This window comes from Larus michahellis, chromosome 1, assembly GCF_964199755.1.
Source record: "Larus michahellis chromosome 1, bLarMic1.1, whole genome shotgun sequence".
NCBI classification, from domain to species: Eukaryota; Metazoa; Chordata; class Aves; order Charadriiformes; family Laridae; genus Larus; species Larus michahellis.
In genome coordinates, this window is record NC_133896.1 from 141,813,499 (window position 1) to 141,836,364 (window position 22,866).

A 22,866-nucleotide genomic window follows, 5' to 3' on the forward strand; every position below is an offset into this window, starting at 1 on the left:
TTGAAAATGTCAAAAGACTGTTAAAAATACTGTGAAAAAGCCTAGTCACCAAAAATCAGAACGTTTCTGTCTTTCTTGCTTTACTAAGTACTGAACAAATCTACAAAATAAATACCTTTAGGAAACATATGAGAAAAGTTGAGAACCTGAGTCAGGCTCTGTTTAGCCCTCATGGAAAGGTTTTCCTTCTGTCAAGCCTTTTTGCCAGTTAAGACGTTAGTAGAGAAACTTTGATAAACAAGGAGTAAAAGCAGAACAAATGAGCATGGTCCTGCTCCTGCTAGCATTTGCTGAAAGGTTGATGTGAGCTTCTTTAGGGCAAGGTTGTCTTCCTGTGCATGTACAACAGGCAGAGGAGGTACGGGGTCTTTACCGGGGAGCTCCAGCCTGCTGGGTAGCTCCCACTAAACTCCTTTCTCACTAGCTAACTTAATTTAATTTACTGGCATTACTAGGGGCCCTTTAAACCTGGCATCATGATCAGCTTGGGATTATACTTTCTGGATTTTTGTTGTCTTGAATGACATACAGGCAGACCCAAGTGTCTCAGAAGTGAATAATGGTTTGGGGTAACTCAATTTTGGGACGATCAACTCAAGCCACTGATTCTTTTCAAATGATGGGGGCTCATCAGCAACCCACCTCAAACAGCTTCACGAAGTGAGTTGTTGTAACCTAATCGTGAGGCAGTATATTCATACAAAAAGCCATACTCCATGTCATAGAGAGGGAGATTATCAGTTGGCTCATTCCTGGAGATTTACTGTTAAGGTTTGGGAGGGGAAACAGCAGAAGGCACACATGCGATCTAGCCGAAGCAGCGAGCTCCTTTATTGTATGAACTAGAACAAACTGAAGCTTTGAAGTCATACAAACATTTCCTCTAGAGGTGTAGAAATGTGTGAAGTGTAGCAGATCCCAATTTTTCACCAGGACTCTTACATTTATAGATCTACCCAGAAGGAAATCTGACTGGTTTGCTTTTATGTTTGCAAAACGTAGGTAGGATGTACTTAAGTATTTTTATTGTTTATAGTGGTAGTTATAATTTTGGGGTTGGATATTCGTTAACATTCAGTGATGAGCTAAATTTACATCCTTGGCCAGTTTTCTGTGTCACACATTGTTACATATTAAAACTATTTGTCAAATGAGTGTTGATTTGAACAGAACAAATCTCTTGCTCGGAGTAGCCCTACTCATGCTATAAAGCTGTGCCTTGGCTTCAGAAAACACACTATAATTAAATGCCAATAGAAATTGTTAGCTTGGCAATAGCTCAAGCGTTTTATTGCAATGAACCCCTGATTTCTTTCATGCCAAGGTAAATGATAGAGCAACACTTGATTTATCCTGAATTTACAGGACCGTGACAGATCGTAATCCAGTTCCTGGGCATTAGAGTACTTCCCTGAAAAATAGGAGGAGTGTAGTTCACTTTTTATAATTATACTGTTGTTTTTATGGCTAATAGAATATTCTTCTTATGTAATTCTGAGTATAGTCCTGTGGGATCTGGATAATTAATAGTAGGCAAAGTTAAAAATACCAGAAAGGCAAAAAACCTGAGTCCACTTTATGAAGAATATAGAGCAATATTGCATATACGGTATGAATGGGAAAATTCCCTGCTTTACAGATTCGGTATGTTGTATATATTTCCAAATGTGACTTTGTTGTCGTCTTTTTTTAAATAAGAAAATAAATCCTCTCGTTCTCAAGCTACATTTCAGAGACTGTAGGATTTTTCTTTTTTTTTTTCTTTCTCTTTTTCTTCAGCCTCCCCGACCCCCAAAATTTAGCTCTAGTCTAGAATCTAAACAGTAAGTACTCTTTGGATTTTTGTACTTGGATTTAGTGTTATTGAATAAAAACTCACAATATTCCCAGTGAGAAGCAAGCAGAAGATGCAGTATCTCAACCTGCAGTGTAATTTGGTTACTGAAGAGTCTAAAGTGCAGCTGCTTGGTTAAGCAATAAGGATATTTAATCTAATGCACAAACCAGGTGGTAAGTGCAGCGAGTATCTTGTATACAAAAATCTTTACACTGATACTTATTAATTTCAGAATAAAGGCAGTTGCACATTACTCAGCTGTTTGTTCTTCCCAAAGATTCAGCAGCACCTCTCTGTCAGAGTTCAGTGCTAGAAACAATAAATTTATATTCGTCAGCTCCATTGTGCAAAATTGTACAGATATGGCAGTTAAAATAATATGATAGTGCCGAGCAATTTGCTTCTCATTTGCTTAACTGAGGATGGATTCAAGCTTCATGTTCTGAGTGCCTTTCAAGCTGGTGTATATATGATTAATGTCGGTGAGTCACTTCTGATGGGAATTTTAGCTTTTTCTCACACGACGAGATAGGGAGACTTTCCGCTCCTCCCACCACCAGCTTAAAAGCACTGCAAAAGATGGAAAGGAGGAGGTAATTTTTCAGGTTTTCAGAGTTACACCCTATTAAAGGAAGTGAGGAGACAACCAGTCTGTTGGCTATTGCTGCACAGGTGTCTGCAGACCAACTAGGACAGCTGAGACTGGGATAAAAGCGTAAGTCGATTGTTACTCGCTTGACAAACCATCCATTCTCACTGTTTATTTAAATTCAGAATTTAGCTGGGAAGACTAGTCCAGAAAAAGGGGAAAGAGGGTTTGGGAAGGAGATAATTCTGAAGCTGCAGGAAGGCAAATCATTAAGGGAGTCCTGTAGGGGTTCATCCTGAGAACTAGTGGAGCTCTGGAGACCTCTTTATCCCTGCCAGAAGTAAGCTGGGGAGAATATAATGCTTTATGTACGTAGTTTAGCTCAAAAACTTGCTATAGCTGAATGTGAATTAATGGAGGCATGTCTATGGAACTTTCCCTGTGATTTTAGACAATGTTTTTTCTGTCTTTATGTATGTGTGTCTCTGCATAAAGAATATAATATGTAGTTTGATTATGAGGTTTGGTTTCCACAAAATTCATCGAATGGGGCAGAATGGCTTCAGTATTGAGGAAGTTTAAAGGGCTCCAGTTCACGTGTACCTAGAGGCCAGATCCTTGGAAATGCCTAGGCACATAAAATGTACAAGAAGTCCTCAGTGGTTTTTTGCATTGTTTAAACAGATTGCTGAGTTAATAACTGCTGATTGCAATAGGGCCTAGGCAGCTGACTTGCATTCTAGAAAGCCCTGCTAGATCTCTATGCGTAGTTTTAGACTTCAAAGTAATGTTAAAAAATGGTCTGATATTTATACGTATATGCTTCACCTAAAACTTGAAGTCTGCCCCACATCACTTGTGGCACTGAATGCAGACCTCCTGAATTACTGCCTTGTGGTTTTTAGTTTCTATGTCTTTATTATCTGTCTTGTTAAGCTGTAAGGTAGTAAAGGGCAAGATTGCTTGAGGCTTCCCCATGCTACTGTAGGCAACTGTATCATAGAATAGAATCAGAGAATCGCCTAGGTTAGAAGGGACCTTTCAGATCATCTAGTCCAACCATCAACCTAACTCTGACAAAAACCATCGCTAAACAGCATCTCTAAGCACTATGTCTGCCCGTCTTTTAAATACCTCCAGGGATGGTGACACAACCACTTCCCTGGGCAGCCTGTTACAATATAATATTTTTAATTATTGTAATGATCTTTATTATAGATAACATTACAGACCATTCAGTGACCTCTAGGAATTCAGTCTCGTATCTTCTGTCTAATACCTTTTAGGCAAGCATGTATTTCAAAACTGACTCAGCAGAAAGCATATGGCTATGATGAGTATGAACGCCAATTATCATGACATTAGTAATGATGCTTCTGGTTTGGGTTCACATCATTGTTAGATTTGCATGCGCAATTCATTTCTATTGCGGAGAAACAATGGCATTCAATTGGTATTATTAGCAGTTTGGAAAAAAAAATAACTCTCAGAGGAAAAAAAAAGAGTTATCGTCTAAAGCACACAGTGCCAGCACTTTAGAAGGTGACTTCCACAAAAAGAAAAAAAGATTCGAGAACAGTTCTGTAATTTACTGTATCAGAGACCGACTCCTTCCCTCCTGTGTTCCTCACAGCTCTTGGAGCTCTGTTTGCTTTTCAGAAGTATAATGACATGCTCTGAGGGGCTGAAAAAGCCTATTTCCTCCCTAGGCTTGGAGCAGAAAGATGATGAATGCTCTGGTAGTGCGCTGCTAATGTGCTGATCCGAACACCGAGGGAGAAAACAGATCTTTACAAAGATACAAAATGGAAAGATTTGGTAACCTCTTCATTAGTACTAGTGTTTGTTTTCAGTATTCTGTGTAGTAATTTTTTTCTTTTCCGAAGAAATCTGTAGCTCCTTCACAAATTGCTTTGCCCTGTTGGTTTTCATAGTTCATTTTTCATCGAAAATCTCACACTACAGACAGAAGATGTCCAGATCAAACTCCTGGCTGCTATTAAATGCACACTAAATGCTAAGCATGCATGCTGGGGGGTTTTTGCACTTACCCATCAAGCCAGGGTAAACTGTTAGCAACCCTGCAAAGAACTGCTAAATATCCTGCGAGGGTGGCATCTCTGAGTTCATACGGTACATGCCGTGTGGCTATTTGGATAGTTTTTAAAAAGCAAGAGCAGAGAAGAAGTTAGGTGTGGGTAAAGAAAAGCAGAGCTGTGTGTCTGAGGAGGAGAGTGTTTCTCCTGTTCTCTGGCTTATTTCTTCCCTTCACTGTATGGCCTTTTCCCTGTTTCCCACGCGTCTCTATCACGCAAGGTTTGAAGCGACTCTCCCATTGCTCTCCCCTGGGCTCTGCGGAATGGTACGTGGGTCAGGAGGGGTCAGTTCTCAACGGCACCTACAGGGATCAGCCAGCACAGGGCCATCTCTGGTCTAGGTTTGCACCATGGGCTACCATCCTTGAATTTACAAGCTGCTAAAGGACGTCCACCCAGCTGCTCCCTGATGGCATCTTAAGCTCAAGATCCCCATGCTGCATTCTTGCATCCGTTCTAACTGAATGTCGCCTGGAAAAATAAACCCTTTTTGATCACGCGCTCTTACTGTAACACCTACAAACTACTGTGACAACCACTTTCTAAATACCCTGAGTAGAACATAATGTTTTTGTTATTCTTCTGAAAAGGGATCAGAAAAATGACTTGGTACATCGCCTTCTCTGAATTCCCATTTTCTGTACAGCAGTTTAGGCCTATGCACAGACGCCTCTGTTTTTCTAGTTTACCTTTTCAAATCTTTATATCATCTGATACACAAAGGAAATGTCTCTTTCTGCCTTTTTTTTTCACATCATCCTATGTATCATCTAAGGAGAAAGCAATTACCAAAAGAAGACTGAATAGCAGATCTTGTTTTGCAGCCACTTGCAAAGCTTAGACACGGGTCTGTTTTTATCCTGGCTGTTATTTCCCGTGTGATGCTGAATGGGGATGAAGAGCTTTTCTAGCATTCACCATTTTGGTTAACTCTAATTTGTTGAATGGGCAGCTCCTCTAATAGTGTTTTGAAATATTTTGTGAATTTGTGCCTGATGGCGTGATGGTAGCTCTAATAGTGATCCCAGTGGGAACAGATGAGGAAAAGAGTCTATAAATTACCACTAAGCTGTAGTCACATCTGCCAGATTTCTGAAAGCCAGCCATTATTCTCCCTGATCTAGTGAAGATATGAATGCCTTCAGCTGATGGCTTGTAGGAGACTCACTTGGGGGGCTCAGAAGTATCTGGTGAATCAAAGAAGGGCAGCCACAGCTGTGGGAAACTGTGGGCTTTTAAGATGCCTGTATGAAACCCAGTACAGATCAAGACAGATAAAATGGTGATATCTTATTTTTTTCTTTTTTTGAAATGTCACTCTTCTGTGCTGTCCATAGAGCTCCGTTTACTAATCTTCAAAAATGGATTACGCTGCACAGTAAATGGTCAGTGTAAACCAGTTAAAAATAACTAAGTGATGCCACCTGCTGTCTTAAAATCTTATTTAATATTACATTTGATGACTGAATTGTTATCCTAAGAAAAAATGGAAACGGCCTACACTGAGTATAATGTCAGAGCTGTGACATGTGATCTGAGCCGTATCGAAATTATGCATTATAAATATTGATTGTGATGAAGTACAGAAGACTATAGAACGTCAGAAGGAAATGTGATCATAGAATCATAGAATTGCTGAGGTTGGAAGGGACCTTTAAGATCATCAAGTCCAACCTTTAACCTACCCTGACAAAAGCCACTTCTAAACCATGTCCCTAAGTGCCCCATCTACCCCTTTTTTAAACACCTCCAGGGATGGTGAATCCACCACCTCCCTGGGCAGCCTATTCCAATGTTTAATAACCCTTTCAGTGAAAAAATGTTTCCTAATTTCTAATCTAAACCTCCCCTGACGTAACTTGAACCCGTTTCCCCTTGTCCTATCACTTGTCACCAGGGAGAAGGGGTCAGCCCCCATCTCTCTACAGCCTTCTTTCAGGTAGTTGTAGAGGGTGATAAGGTCTCCCCTCAGCCTCCTCTTCTCCAGGCTAAACAACCCCAGCTCCCTCAGTCGTTCTTCATAAGGTTTGCCCTCCAGACCCCTCACCAGCTTTGTAGCCCTTCTCTGGACACGCTCCAACACCTCAATGTCCCTCTTGTAGCGAGGGGCCCAAAACTGAACGCAGTACTCGAGGTGGGGCCTCACCAGTGCCGAGTACAGGGGGATGATCACTTGTGATGCTAGCGTCAATCCAAAACAACTCCTCAGGGAATCTACTTTGCAAATAACTAGAGATTTTTTCAGGCTGCTTTGTTTTTTATATGTATTTCTGAGAGGAAGATGTGGAATCCTGTGGAATAGAGAGTAGGTTAGAAGAACATGGCACACCATCCTTTTAAAGTGTACGTTTATTAAAATTTATTTGTTATGTAGTGACATTCTTCACGTTATGTCTGTATTTAGTGCAACTTGTTATCCACAATGACTTTACTTTTAGGTGCTTTGTGGAAAGAGTTGACCTGACCATGGACTTCAAAGAAGTTGACAGCCACATTTGTGTAAGACGTATTGTTCAAAGAGAGTTCACCCATCATCTCATAAAGGTAGAACAGATCCTAACATTTAACGGTTAAATGTATACACTAAACTAAATTTGAAGTGAAGTTGACCACGGACTACCATGCTCAGCCTTGAAAAGTAGCTCATTCTGAGAATATCAGATGGTTATTTATTTCATGTATGTATACGCATTGTTAGGTTGGTTGGGGTTTTGACAGCAAGAGTTAAGGATGTATTTTCTTCAAATGCAGCTATGCCGGATTGCAGTTCGCAGGCTGCCACTTAATAAAACAGTGAAACATCCTAGACTGATCTAAAGGTCCCACAGCCAGCAGTGCTTAGCGGGTATAAATGGGTGTGGAACCAGAGAGACAGGATTTGGCCTTAGCATTTAACTCCTTCTCCCTTTGTTTCTTTTTGTAATGGTCTGTAAAACACTGAGATAATCTCAGTTTCCTGTACTTTATTTTCACTTCAGTGAAAATAATCTGGACTCGGTGAAGTACACCATAGATGCCAGTATTGCAGTGACCTGTAACTTCTTTTCCTGAATGGATATGCCTTATTTAGTGTGGCATGAATAAGGATATTTTTGGACATAAATGTATGTAGAACCACAGTCTAATAACGACATGTAAAATTTCTTGTGGTGGTTGTTGTTGTTTTGGTTTTTTTTTTTTTTGTTTTTTTTTTTTTTAAAGTATTGACACTGCAGTGGTGTGTATTTCTGCGTGTATGTTAAAAGATACACAATCTGTGCTTTCTTAGGCTTTTACATAGTTTAATTTTCATGACAAAATTAATCCAATACGTAAATATCCATTTTTTCAGATGAACAAACTCTCACGTTCAAACACTAAATAACAGAAGTCCTTCAGTTGCTCTCTCCATCAGTACTCGGGAGCATATCTGCAAGATTCACAAATGACCAAACCAACAGCGAATTCATTTCACAACTAATGACCCCTAGAAAAGTCATACTTCCCAGCTGCCTTTTAAATCAAAAGGTCTGCGAATGAGCGTAGCACAGTGCACGGTCCTCAGGGAACTGTACGTGCAAATCTACTGTTTTGGAGGTAGCCCCGAGCGGGCATGAATTGTAAACTGTGTGTTAGGCCTGAAATTGGCATAGTCGCCAAACAAGTGTGTGTGGGGGAAAGGACCTAATTTTGATAATACAGTCTGAGTTCCTATTATATTTCCAGGGCAAATGCTACACTCTTAATTAGAGCATCAGTGACAATTTGAGGAAATGTTATGCCCTTGGCTGTAGAAAACCTTACCTGAAGGAAACAGTAGATTTAAGGCTCTTGTTGGAAAAAGCAGGAGGAGATTTGATTCCTCATGAAAGCTCAAGGAGCTCTTGAGATGGTGTTTTAAGGGAGTTGCAAAAATGTACTCATGTTCTAATTAGCACATACTTCTTAAAGAACCATGACTGGCTGTTAGCAAAGTTTTTCTGGAAATGTCGAGGATTTTGGATAACGCATGTTTTCCACCACTCCAGGCTGGCTGTATGTAAAACTGAACTGCTTCGTAGCTACAGGATGACGCAGTGTCAGGATGGCCAGAGTGCTTGTGCTGCCGTAAGGTGATGTGGGAAGTGGAGCATGGATTAAAGGTACAGATGATGGGAAGGAATGAGCAAGAGGTAGGGAAGGAAATGCAGCAGTAGTATTGGGGATGCTTAGATTATGTGCTTGGCTAAATAAATAACTGGTAAGGATCATCAGGAAGATTGCTGGGTCAAAACATTTTTTGTCTCTTTTCTGTTTTCTTTGTCAGTGTGATACGAAAATGTTTAATTTCACACCCAACGTTTCTCTGCAGCCTAACATTTGGATGATGATTACCAGCTTTTCAAGGAAGTGTAGGGCTTGTGGGATAGGTTGCGAGTCTGGTGTAAGATTTTATTGACTTGGGAAGACTTTCTTTAGTTCCTTCAATATTACCCTGGTTTATTACCTCAGGTTATTTCTCTAAGCCTGCTTTGTGAAAATGCTGTTGCACTGAGTTTCCTTATATGACATAACAATTTAAGTAAACATAGTGGTGTGATCAAAGTGGTGTGACCTCAGATCAAAGTTAGGATTCAATCTATACTTGAGATGATTTGCAGTTTAAAAACAAAGTTCCATGCATAGTTTGTTGTCAGTTTATAAAATAATGGAGTTATTTCCACTCACCGGTCCAAGCAGATAGAGGTATTAGGCCAATAAGCAGCATTTGGTTGTTTTTTTTTAAAGCATAATCTTGCATTAAGATAACTTTTAGTACTTGTTAGAGCGAAACTCAGGCAACTGGAATTTTTAAGTAAAGTTAGATATTCTTCTGAGGAACAAGAATACTTTTTCCAGTTCAATAATTTTCTGTTGTTTGCTTTCCTTTTGCTTCTTGCCTCAATTTCATCACACAGAGGAAAACACTAACTTCTTTGAATAAAGCAAATATATTTGTAGGCGCTCTTATTTCCTTACTCTCTTAAAGTGGGTGTATTTCCTTTCCTTCCCAGCAGTGTTGCAAAATGTATGAATAGTTCAGCAGTGTATGCATGGCTGCTTCTAAAAGCAGGGGGGAGAGGTGGGGGGAAATAACCTTTGGCTGCAGCATTTAATTCCTCTGGTTTGTAGGTGCGGTGCTTTATAGGGACCATTAACAGTAGCTCTTTGGAGAGTGTAAATTACAAGAAACTGGGTGTTTATAAAGTTTGTGCATTGTAAGGTATTTATTAATCTGTTCAGGTAGTTGCTGTCATTTGTTAAATTGCCAAGCATTAATTGTAGTTTGTATCGTCAGATCTGGACTCCATCCAGCAGTGGTATTTCCCACTTGTAATGCTTTTGAGTTTAGAGACTTGCGTGTACGCTGTGAGAAATTAAGGCCAGAGACTGACAGTGGCTGTGGTGGTGCCCCTTGGGGAAGAAGGTGGAGCTGATTTATACCATCAACTTAAGGGAGGCAGGGAGAGGGGGAGCAGAAAAAGTAGTCACAAACCAAACCAAAAACCTCCCCTGTTAAATTTATACTCTCCTTCTCTGTTTCTAGTTGCCCTGGTGTTTTCAAGCATAATCTCTTTTTGTCTTCCGTATAGTGTCTTTTGTTAATTATTTAGCTACTCACCAAATCTACAACATGCTGGAAGACTGGGAGAGGAGCAGTTAAACAGCGCGCTGGCTATGAGAGCAGAAGCATTAAGCAGATCCAGGTTACAGCAGTTCAGGCTTTAGCGGCTTGGTAACTGTTTAGCAGTCTTGACTTGCAGATCTGTCCTCATATCTCCAGTATCATAACTTAAAACTTTGGGAAGAGAAGATATAAAGCAGTTCATCTTTAATCTCTCCGCAGTACTGACTTTCTAATGACGTATTTATAGCTGCTAGTAAGAGCAGAGTGGAGTTAGTTTTTACAGGCTTAAAGAAGTTTGGTGGTGTTAAGCATGTAGTAATTTATAATTCGATGTTACAAATTCAAATTGGTCTAGGTATGATATGATCTGATGGCCACGGCCTTAGTTTATTATATTGATACAGTGTGTGTATGCAGCGGTAGCACTCTGCTTAGAGAACTAGAGTCTTCGGCGTCCCAGACCATTGCATGATAAATCTTCCTGCAGCTGTCCTTCCTGTCCCTGCGCTCTCTCTTGTTTCAGTCACTTCAGGTTTGTGAAGGCTCGCTGGAAGAATGGAGTTTTACAGATTCCTGCTGACCCAGGATCTTGAGGGAAATGTAGAGTCCCCAAATGTGGGAACAGAACCTGCAAGAATCTGTAAACTTGGCTAGAGAGAGAAAATGACCACATCCATTAAAACATGAGATAATATATCTCCCACGCACTGAAAAAAAAACAACCGAAAATGCAAAACCAGACTATGTGAAAGCAGTTTCTAGTATGTTTAAAAACGGCACTGTATGTGTTTCTATTTTAAGATTATTTAACATAAATTGATGTTATCTAACTCCACATGTCTCCTCTGAGGGAATGTCATCCTGAGTGCACAGAACATGCACATCAACTTGAAAGAATAAACAACTCTTCTTTGCCATTTTCTCTGAAAAGTGAAGACGTGGAAGAGGGAACGTGATTTCCCCTGCTACCTTTAACTCCTTCCCCACGTCGAGCATGTGTCATAAGCAAGCAAACAAGCAAAAAGAATTTTTTATTGGAACAAACAAGGGGGAAAGGGTGAGCTAAAGCCCTTGAAGACATCTCAGCGTCTGAAACCTCTTGCCACTTTGCATCACAAATACTCCTAAAGCTCAGGATTTTGCGCTGTATGAAGGCCACCTGGAAACCTCTCAATCGTACTTCTCTGTTAAGCCTTGGGATGAGGTGGCCTTCCTCGGGAGCCGCATGGGAATGAATCTCCTTGCTGAAATCCAGAAGGTTGAGGGTGGGTGAAAAACACAGTCAGAACACCCTGGTTTTAGTGAGCACCAGGGTTCCTACCTTTCCAGTTTCCCTTGCACCTGGCAGGGGCACAGAGGCTATTTTTGAACTGTCTAGACTGTTCTTCCGAAAAGAATCTTCTCTTCTTTTTCCTCTTCTGGTTATTGGTCATCAGGAAGCAGGGAGTTAGCAAGTCTATTTGTGAATTTGCCGACGTGCTGAGCCCACATAAATGTTTTACAAAGCATGTTTATAGAACTGGTGGAAGAGCACATCTCTCCAAGAGCTATGCATTTATAAAACTGGCTTGCGTATAGTTTAATCAGTCCAGAAGGCTGACTACCAAAGTGAATTTTTACATGACATTTTGTATTAAGGTAAAATCCACCCCACCCCCCAATTTAGCTTTGAAAAGTTTATACATGGACACAAAGATAAAATGCGATTGTTTTATTTAAAGTTTACATTTCCAGTAATTAATTATTGGAATTATTATTATTGATTATTCCAATGATTGATTACTTTTCTGATGGGCACAGCTTGTTTGCTCTGTTGTCTTCCTGACCCTTTAGGTGGGACCCTTCATGTTAGAGACAGATGGTGGGACAGGTAGATAACTCGACAGGCATCAGTATATCTGCCCACTGGCTCTGAAACGTGGCTGGGAGGGTGATGCTGCGCCTCTCACTGTTTCCCTCTTGGCTGCTCCCTCCTCTTGCTGCTGAAAATCTTGCTGCTGCTTCTCTTTCTTCTGAAGGTGTTTCTCCCTACTGTTGCCTTTTCCTTTTTTTTGGTTTTTTTTTTTTGTTTGTTTTTCCTCTTCTCTCCCTAGAGAGTAGTTTATGAGTGTTCTCTGTTCATTATATGTGAGTATATATGTGTTTATACCTTCAGCGCTGTGAAAGGTTGGTTATGAAATGGTTATGAAACAGCTTTTCAGACAATCTGATATGGTAAGAGAGAGAACCCTTCTCACAAATGTCACCCTTTTGTAATCTGAGACCGTTATAGTTTTTCATTAAATGGGGTTGCTTCATCAAAGCTAACTGGGGTTGGAAGTCGCTGTGGATTGCTCCTTTCTGAGTGCTTGGAAACCTCTGGGAGTTGATTTTGTGGTAGTGTGGAAAATCCAACTAAAATGACAGTCATCATCCAGTTCTGAGTTGAACAGGGAAGCAACGGTCGATGGTGTTGGCGAGGGGCACAGTAAGTAGAACACTTTCTTTCTTTTCCCCTTGAGCTTTGCCTGTCAGGCTGGCCGGTCCAGCCTCACTCTTTTCCTCTGCTCTCCCCTCTGCCCAGCTGTGTCCAGCTGCTGCTGCTTTTCCGGTGCCTACTCTTGGTGGGGTGTTTGCCGACAGACCAAACTCTGCTCCACTGATAACTGTATCTGACAGAACTAGTCATGTTTAGACAGGAAATTTAGTTCAAGTATAATGCTTGGCTAGTGTGACTCTGAACTCGTCTGCTTTGGGGCTTCTTTGGTGGTGGACTTGGCAGTGCTAGGTTTACGGTTGGACTTGATGATCTTAAAGGTCTTTTCCAACCTAAACGATTTTATGATTCTGAGATAAGTGTGTTTTGCGTAGAAGCTCATGGCATGTGTCCATCCAGATGTGAAAAATGCTCTAAAATTTTATTCCTTGCAGCAGAAACTGTTATTATTATTATTACTACGACTATTATTGTTAACATTTGGACAAACCACTTTTAATGATCTGATCCATGACAGTAATTCAAGTGGTAACTATAACTTTCATAGCAATTCAAACATGAGAGAGCAGTAGATGCCAACAGCAGCCAAGAGTCCAAAGGGAAACAGGGAACGGCCAGAAAAATACCCCTTTAAACGTTTGCGGATGTATTTTGTAGAGCATGCTATATAGATGTATAGGGTATGTATGTGTATATGTAAGCAGTCATAGTTTAAGACAACCTAATTTATGTAAAGATCATGTTAACGGCGAGTTAATCCAATGTCAATTTGGGGTGATTTGATAACAGACAAGCAACTGAAATAGCAGTTTTGCCGATGTTTTTAGAATAATTGGTTTCTGGAAATGAGTTTGTTGCTCGTTTCTCACAAGCAGCTCTTTTTCTTTGTGTGTGTTGGCAAGATAAAGCAATATACATGCATCTGACTAGTAAGTTTCTGTTGAATTTACAATATTGAGGTTTATTTTTACGAAAAAGCAGGTGTTACTATGTGTCATGTATAGTTTCACAGGGAATTTAAGACTGATGGAATCATGCTTAGTAAGGACATTGATGAAGTCATTTCCTCTCTGAACCCTGGAATATTTCTTCCCAGGACGAAGCTCAGAATATATTACATTTTTGAGTGCATACACTAGTAGAGTCCACATCTTGACATCACAGGTGACATCAAAGCTTGATACTCATTATATGATAGTATAGTGATGGTGCTGTTTCACCTTCCTTTCTCCTTTCATGTTAAACAAATGCTAATCATATTTGAATATCTCAAGATGTCTTGTCAGTCCTTCATGTCTAATTGCCCACATCCTTCACCTGGATATTGCATAGAATCGTAGAATTGTTTAAGTTGGAAAATACCTTTAAGATCACCGAGTCCAGATGTTTACCTAGCACTGCCAAGTCCACTACTAAACCACGTCCCTGCGCACCACATCTACATGTCTTTTAAATACCTCCAGGGATGGCGACTCAACCACTTCCCTGGGCAGCCTGTTCCAGTGCTTGACAACCTGTTCAGTGAAGAAATTTCTCCTAATACCCAGACTAAACCTCCCCTGGTGCAACTTGAGGCCATTTCCTCTTGTCCTGTCACTGTTACTTGGGAGAAGAGACCGATCCCCAGATCTCTACAACCTCCTTTCAGGTAGTTGTAGAGAGTGAGAAGGTCTCCCCTCAGCCTCCTTTTCTCCAGGCAAACAACCCCAGCTCCCTCAGCCGCTCCTCATAAGACTTGTTCTCCAGACCCCTCACCGGATTTGTTGCCCTTCTCTGGACCCGCTCCAGCACCTCAGTGTCTTTTTTGTGGTGAGGGGCCCAAAACTGAACATAGTATTCGAGGTGGGGCCTCACCAGTGCCGAGTACAGGGGGACAATCACTTTCCTAATCCTTTTTGGCCACACTATTTTCTGCACTGATCAAATCCTGCATTCAGGTAACCAGGGGAAAGTTAATTTCTGAGTAACATTCTGATAGCTACGTTCTCTAAAAGGTAGCGAGGGATTTTTCCTTATTTTAAGCTGTATTTTCCTTTTAGTGAAATGCATTGTGAGTCAAACCTAGTTCAGAAATGCATCTAAGACCATTCCTTCTCCTTCTCTTCCAAGCCTGCTGTCCTCTCTCTGCCCTTTCTCCTTGTAATTATCAAGCTGTTTACCACTAAATTCTAGCTCTGTAACTCAGTTGTGCCTGATCTTTTGTCTTTTCCAAGGCTTGCTACAGAGTTTTCCATTGCATGACCAGCAGTGTTTCCATCACGGTAACAAAGTGTAGGCGTTTCTCCATGGGTAAATACCTAGTGGTTCGGTGTCAGAGACCAACATTTTGGGCATGGGATGGGAACGTGCCTAGCTGTAGGATAGGGTGGATGCTGAGGCAGCCCTTACTTTGTGACCCGGTGGTCCCAGGCGCTCCCGTGCACTTACCTGAGCAGAAGTGCACTACGGACTCCATGGGGAGGGAGCTGGCACTTTGTCGTGAAAGAGGTGTCCTTCCAGCCGTGTGGCTAGGGAGGGACTGTGGAGCCTCCAGAAGACAGAGGGGCAGAAAACAAAAAAGGGTGAGTGATCCAGACAAGTGTTTGGGCAGGATGGATCCGAGCTGTTGTAGCCGGAGCTTCCCTGCCCCTACGTGCTGTGTTACAAACATGGGCAGGTCCGTGCGTTGATGTCATGGTATAACGGAAGCTATAGTCAGCCTTCTGTCTTCTCACAGCAGCAAATTTAATTTGACTGGGGAAATTCTCTGTTGATTAAGACTGGTATTTTGGGAACTGATATTATAGTTGCATCCTAACCATCGCTCAGAGCTGGATTCCTTCCCTGTAAAGGAGTATTGACTTATTTCACCATTACCGTTCTTTAGTTCTTCAATAAATATCCAAGATCTTGCAGTCTCATAGTGGTTTGCTCCATCATAATGTTGACTTTATTATTAAAATGTGATTATACTGTGCTTTGTTGAAATACAGGCTTTTATTTTATTTTATTTTATTTTATTTTATTTTATTTTATTTTATTTTATTTTATTTTATTTTATTTTATTTTATTTTATTTTATTTTATTTTATTTTATTTTATTTTATTTTATCTCTAAATTCTGGAAGTTCCTGATAAACGCTTCTGTATTCTAATGGTAGTTGATATCTGCAAGAGCATGCATGCTACTCTGCTTGCAACTGCAAAAATGCTTTCTTTGGATCAAAATTATATTCTTCACTATAAAATTTTTTAAGCTGGTAAGGGGTGGTGGTGTTTACAAACTTTGTCTCTAAAGGAGATAAAGTAGAAGCTGTTTGTGCAATTGCAGTGCATCACCTTTAAGGAGCAGCAGCTCCTCATATAAATGCAGAGAATGAAAATCTAAAGAATGAAAGAAAAAAAACAATAATCCTTCTTTCTCAAGAAATTGACTTGCCTTTTTGCTTTTTGACCTTTGCTTTTTTGGTACCACCACAGGTGGTAATATGGGAAAATCCTTCCTTGTTTAAGCTTTCTTATGTTTCCTTGCCTTGTCCTGAGGCTGTTTACTCCTCTTTAATGCTGTCAATCTTTTGGTTTAGAAACTTTAAAAAAAAAACCAAAAAAGAATAACCTAAGGGCTTGTGCTACAGTGTATGACTCATCGTACATTTTTGGGGAGGAGGAACTTGCTGTATCCTGGTACGTACTCAGAAGTAGCCAAGCTACCAGACACAGACATTTGAGGGTTTTTTTTTCCTCCTTCTATCAGGCCGTACGCACTCCAGCTTCCTGTCTCAGGAAATGGGTATGAACTTCTTTCTTTCTCCCTCAGTCCCTGGGTTTTTTTTCAGCTGAAGGGAGCTGAATTTCTAGTCATCAGCTCCAGGAGTGTGGGATATGTGGGGTAAGAGGTCCTTTTTGGTTTGTAGCTAAAGCAGAACTTAGAAGAAAATGTTATCAAACATTTGCTTGTTCTAAAGAACAGGTTCACTTTAGTATTTAGAGGCGAACCAAGATAATGTCTCACAAATTAAAAATATGAAGTTATAAAACACTAAATAGAAGTATTTTAAAATCTGTCTCTGTAGCCAAGTTAGTTCCTCTTCCACATTTTATAATTCCTGTTTTTTAAAGTTTCCGTTTGTTTATATGTGGATAAAACTTCACATAAACATGTGTCCCTTTACAATGCCTTTTAGTAAAATACTGTAATATTTGATGAGGCAGAGCCGCTTGTAGATTATCATTATTCTAAAGCAAAAAAATTTGGATTAAATAAGTGTGGTACTGAAAGTGAGATAAGCCGACAATTGAAAGTACTATTGGAGCAGCAAAGACGTGATACAATTCATAGTGTACCATGAAACATAAAGCTGTAGATAGTAGACGAAATGGTAAGAGAATATTCATAAGCCTCCTGCTTAATGGCTGGTCCTATCAGTGGTCTACCATATTTAAAATGCAGTATTTAAAGAGGGTTGTATAATATGGACATTTTTGTATAGGGGTAATAAAAAAAGTTAAAATGGCTGCAGTACTAGCTATGTCTCTCTCTCTCTTTTTTTCTTCTTTTTCTTTTTTTTTTTCCTTTAAAGAACACACTAGAGTCCCAAATGTATCCGTTGCTGTCTAGGCATGAACTACGGGTATAAACCAATACAAGAATTGCCACTCAAGGCAGCTTAAGGAACACTCAAATGCTCACATCATACACAATATCCCACTCTTGAGGTGAAGCTGTAATCATCAGCAGAAGGTGCTGAGCACTGATGAGCAAAGACCTTTCCCATTTTGTGTCCCGGTGGCAGGGAAAACACATCTTGCTGTAATCCTTGGATTTAGGCAAATTATGATGAACTGCCTCCGTCTATGTAGCACGCATAATTTGCAATTGGTGGTTATGCCTCCTGTGAGCGTACAGCGCGTGTAAGCTTCCCCCGCAGCTGAAACTTGAATATATGCGCACACAGTCAGTGAGCAGCACTCTGAAAACCGTTTCTCCCAAACACGTGCAAGATGAGTCACAGACAAATGACAATGGAAGGTGAATACAAAGGCAGAAGAGATCCAGGTGCTCTCAGCCCATACATCATTCCAGCACAGAAGGTGCATGTTTGCACGTTCTGCTGGAGCGGTTTAATATCTGCCTGCAGCTGTATGACCCATGCTTTATGGCTGTCGTAGACAGCACATCATAATGCGTGTTGTGAATGCTTCCGTTGAGCATGAGGTGACTTGAATCAACTGCAGAACGAAAACAGAGATGTTAAACAACGGCTAGCTCAACTCAGATTTGCCAGCTGTAAAGTGGTAATGAATTTCGAGGGTCAGTAACGTCTCAATCCAGTCCGCCCACATCTGTGAAAGCATGCCTGCCTATGGCTTCGTGACAGCCTGGATATTTTTTATGTTTAGGATGAAGATCCCTGGCGAGATTCCCGACTGATCTTAGCTGCTGGATTGATGGGGTTGAACTGCTTGCTTTGCTTTATAGTTAAGCACGCTGTAACTAATGAGGTCCTACTTTGTTGCACCTTTTTTGGATGTAAATCTCTCCGTTCTGGTTTGGGAACCTTAGGGACTACAGCAGCCCTGGTTCACAGCTCTTGGTTTCTTTGTTTCAGCCCAAGCCTGACATTCAAAGTGTCACAAGGTGGCCTTGCACTGCTGGCCGCCCTGTGAGTCTTCATTCTGTGTAGAACATCTACAGATGCTAAGTGGTAGTAAAAAGCAAATGGTATCTTGAACTCCCTTCAGGAGTGTTCATTAGCATAGTAGCCTGAGTCCTTGTCATCCAAGTGCGTGCGTCTGGATAAATTATGGGATACCATAGCAATAGGGGATGTGGTGAAAGAGAGGCAGTTATCAGTAGAGGTGTGAAAGGAAGAGTGGGCACAGGAAGACGAAGCTGCTTAGAGTGTCTGCTCAAACACAAGACGCAAAAAAGACCAGAAGAAGAAACAGGGTATGGGAACAGTCCAACAGTCTCTTGAGCGCAGCAAAAAAAATGTCATCTGGTTTGGGATTTCTGATAGGAAGATCAGCCCCCAGTGCCTGCTTTCAGCTATTGCTCTTGGTGGGCAGAGCTGGGCTGGAGTAAGGACGTCCCTCAGCGCTCCTCACCTAATGGCAGGCAGTGATTGCTGTTAGCCTGGGGAGCAGGTCTGTTCAGTTCAAACTGCTGGTTGTGTGTCACTGCTCCCCGGAGTCAAGTGACCTTGTTTATGCTGTGTAGCTGGGCCAGTATGCAGCAGTTTCCATTGTAAACACTCATAGAAAGCTGTTTTCAGGGTATGCTTGTGCATATTACTTCGCAGTTAATTTTGTACGGACACACACATGCTAACCCCTTCTCTTATAGCTGCCCAAGTGCTTTCTGCTGGTGTAGGCAGAACAAGTACGTTGTACATTTTTGGTTCATTTTCACCCTGTCAGAGAAACAAGTGGGTTGGTAGAAAGGACTGAAGGTGACACTTAGGGCACTGAAGAAACAAACTGTAAGGTGAAGTGGCTGGGTAGCTTGGACCCTTCTAGAAGAACCAAAAGTAATTTTATGTGCAATCATTAATCCCCTAGTTTACAAGACACTTCACAGGAAAATTATGGTAGAACTACTGTAGGAAAACATAAGTATATCCAAGTCTGAAGTTGTTTTGAAAGCATAGAATTTGTATACATTCCTGAATTCAATCTGTGCGATACTACAATGCTGTCTTTTCTAGACAGCAATTAAAAATAATCATCCCATTAGGTATGAGAACAGATTTGTTTGTATTAATAGTTTCTACAACCAAACCCAGTTAGGCATGAGAATATTTTAAGCGTCAAATTCTGGTGAGAAATAGAATAGAGACTGAGGGGAATGCTGGGGATTGAGGGAGGTAAGAAGGTGGGAAGGACCTCTCTTCTGCTGTACAAACATCCTTCCCTGGGTAGTGTCCTTGAACATGTAAGAGCTTCCCAGGGATCTTTGCTTATCATTAATATTGGCATGCTGCACAAAGGGTAGGAATATGTTTTTCACTTTCTCATGAGATTTTCTTTAGTAGTGTGTAGTTTGTCCTGTTTCTGAGAGAGCTTTCTCAAGGGCTCTCTTTACACCAAGGGTTTCCAGTCTCTTTTTTTTTTGGTTTGTAGCATACTCAAATCTGTCCAGTGGAGGAGGATTTCAGCCAGTTGGGAGAAGGCTTGTTCTCCTTGATGACAGAGCAGGGATCCCTGAGGAATGACTGAGAAGTGGTGGTTGTGGAGCGAGGTTGGCTCTTTAGGTGCTGGGTAGGAGATATGTCTTTGACTTTGCCTTTCCTGACCTAGAGATGTTGCAATACGGGTCTTAGGAGATGTTGTCGCCGTTGCGTGTGCCTTTCCCAAGAAGGAAGGAATGAGAGAGGGAGCGTCACGCGACAGATGTGTAGGCATTTTGCATAATGCTAGAAGACAGCGAGGAAATAAACTGCATGGAATAGTGTTCTCTATAATACAGAGAAAAAAGCGGGGGGGGGGGGGCAGGAAGAAGAAGTAGAGGCAGGGAAAAAAGTGGGAATTTTAAGGATTTCAGGTAATTGTCTCTACAGAAGCATACCTTGGAGCAAAAGCCCTGTGAAGGATTTGTCAGTGCCTTGGAGAGCCTCTTTCTTTTTAAACAACATGAAAGTGCCAGAAACTGTGTTCTTCTGCTGGGGGAGGACTGTGTTGTATGTGAGTGTTTTGGAGAAGTTCTGTATCTTGGAGGAAGAGGAACCAGAGTGTGGTTTGACAGTTGCTACAGCAACTAACGTTTTTTTAATGGAAGGCAAGGATAAGTGATGGTATAAAGTCTTGTGTAACTGACGTACCTTCCCCCGCTTACTGCCAATTTTCCAGTATATTAAAACAATAAGTAATTTATGAGTTCAGCTGAGAAACGGCTCTTCGTTTGCCCAGCTCAGACGCATTTGCGAGACTGCGTGATCTTTATGGAGACAGCAGAGAAGAAACTATTTACGCACCGGAAAGGAAGGATTCAAGCACCTCTGAAAAGTATACTTTGCAAGGGAAAAATGCATTCCTCGTTCTGCCTGAAGAAATTTTTTTTAGATGTGGATGTCACTGGTCTCAGCCTTCTTTATCTCATAGCTTCCTTTCTTCTCATCCTCTCCTTTTCCTCCACCATGATTATTTTTTTGCAAAGTTATTTAAACTCTCTTTGGTTACTGTGGAGTTATTTTTATAAAGTAGGAAAGGCGATGCATTATAGAGCAAATGAAAGATGATGCAAGCTCGTGGCAGGAGGGGAATTCTGCTGGCCCTCCCTGCAGCAGTGTTGCAGAACCAGTCCTGGCATAGACCTGCTCCAATTAACTGCTGTCCAGGGAGACAGTTGTAATTTCTTTAGGACCCAGCTGGCTGCTAACATCTGGGAGGAATGATGCTAGAGCAGAAACCACACATCACGTCCCAGAGTATACAGATGCTCACTTTAAGATACAAAAAGGTATTTTAATCTGAGCTTTCTTTCACCAATTTAAGGTTACGTGTTTACATTTAGTGATGGTTTCAGTTTTACTAGTGAAATTCGGGGGCGTTTTACAGCTGAATTTCAGGGGAAGGCAGTTTGGCTAATATTCTGTGGGGTTTTGCAAGTGTTGGACTGCAAAGAGTCGCTTATATAGCACTTTTCCTCCCCCTTGGGTTCTCTATGTAAGATCAGAATTAGTTGAAGGCAGAGTTAAGGTTACCAATTTTAATTAAAGAGTAAGGATTAAACCATTAAGCGTCTTTATAAAATGAGACGTAAATATGAACAGTTTTGGAATCTTAAATATAAGGTGACGCAATTTTTACACCAGTACTAAAGTCCTGTTTCATGAACCAAATGTGTTTACCTAGCTCGTTAGAAGATTTATGTTACAGATGCCCTTGCTAGTATTTTGAGGATTAACAACTCATAACCAGAGCTCCCCATTTTGTTGGTTTGAATTCTGTGTTTCATTTTGCATTTTTTTTTTTTTAAAAAAGTTACCTTTGATACTATTCATGACAATTTTATACTGTACACTTACTAAAAATGATCAGTGAGCTAAGAGCAGGTTTTCAAGTGAATGACACCGAGGTATTTAACTGGAATAAGTTCACTGCTCTTGAGTTGCTGAGAAGCAGTGCATGAAGCATGCACATTTTTTTTCACGGATGAGAAAGTAATAAACATTTGCTACCAATTTTATGCATTTTTAAACTCAGTAGACATCTAGGTACTACCTCATTGCCATTCAGTAAGCCATTTTGTGGATTTGTGTGAGATAAAACAGATAACTGAAATATTTGAAGTAAAGGGAAGACTGGCAGAAAGCTCTCTCTTTAGATACTTGTGTGCTAGTCACCATTTTTTACTCCAAGAGAAAACTGCAATGTTTGAAATCTGTGACATGAATGTTTTCCTCCTGTCTGTTCTTCCCTTCCTCCTGCAACCCTCTCCTCCTGCATTCTTCCCCAAATGTTGAGACGGCTCATCTTTTTTCTTTCTCTGACTCTCTCACTTGCCCCAGTGGCACAACCCCATCTGCAAATCTCTTTTACGCTCACTCCTTCGGGCTCCCTCAGGGTCACCCTGCTGCAAGATTCTCCTTTACATCTCACCAGCCTTCCCTTAGTGACACAAACCTGCTTTCGCCTTGCTCGTCTTAAGCAGCATGTTGTACTCTTGATTCTCTCTGCTATTCCAACTGCCGCCCCTCTCTCTTCTTGTTTTCATGTCAAATTCGTTGATTCAGCCACTCAGAGTTCTTTTTCTTGAGTTCTGTCTGGACTTCTCCCAGGCTGGCTCTCGTCCCTTCCACTGCATCTGACTGCCCTCAGCTGGCATCCCATGACTACCAACTAGCACTGCTTTAGTAGGGGGACACCAGCAGAACTTCTAGTACTTGACTGATAGGGATTGTTCCTGCTCTTTAAAATCACGCAAAATGGAACGCTTTCCGCACCACTGAATTGTTAGTGTGTAGGTGAAAGGAAGATACTTGATTTCCTAGGGAACAGGTAAGGGTATCCTCGACATGAAGAACTACATGTAACAGAAAATACCAACGTTTTTATGCTTATATTGTTTTGAAATATGGAAAAATGTCTTGAGATAATGTGATGGTCAGTGAGTGATTACGTATACAGTATGCAAACCACCCGTACCTTTGAAGGTATGGCATCTCCCCTCAGCTGTATTTAACTGTTTCAGATAAGACTCTTGCTTAATACTGTGGATTATGCTCTGACATGGGAGAGCATGCAGGTATTTATTTGATTATTT

At 41.0% G+C, this 22,866-nt stretch overlaps 1 protein-coding gene across 7 annotated transcripts in view; it reads left to right on the forward strand.

Moving 5' to 3' along the window:
* The window catches only part of ARHGAP6 (Rho GTPase activating protein 6), a 344,815-nt gene that overhangs the window by 212,773 nt on the left and 109,176 nt on the right, over positions 1-22,866 (forward strand). The window contains exons 1-2 of one of the 7 annotated variants that reach the window (XM_074606553.1): positions 2,427-2,552; positions 6,961-7,066. The exons of 3 other annotated variants lie outside the window; for them this stretch is intronic. In XM_074606553.1, coding sequence (XP_074462654.1) covers positions 6,989-7,066 — 78 coding nt within the window. In that variant the 5' untranslated portion in view covers positions 2,427-2,552; positions 6,961-6,988. Of the gene's footprint in view, positions 1-2,423; positions 2,553-6,960; positions 7,067-20,935; positions 21,061-22,866 lie in introns of those variants that run through there. 3 more of the 7 variants (XM_074606561.1, XM_074606596.1, XM_074606569.1) reach the window with 3 other exon arrangements.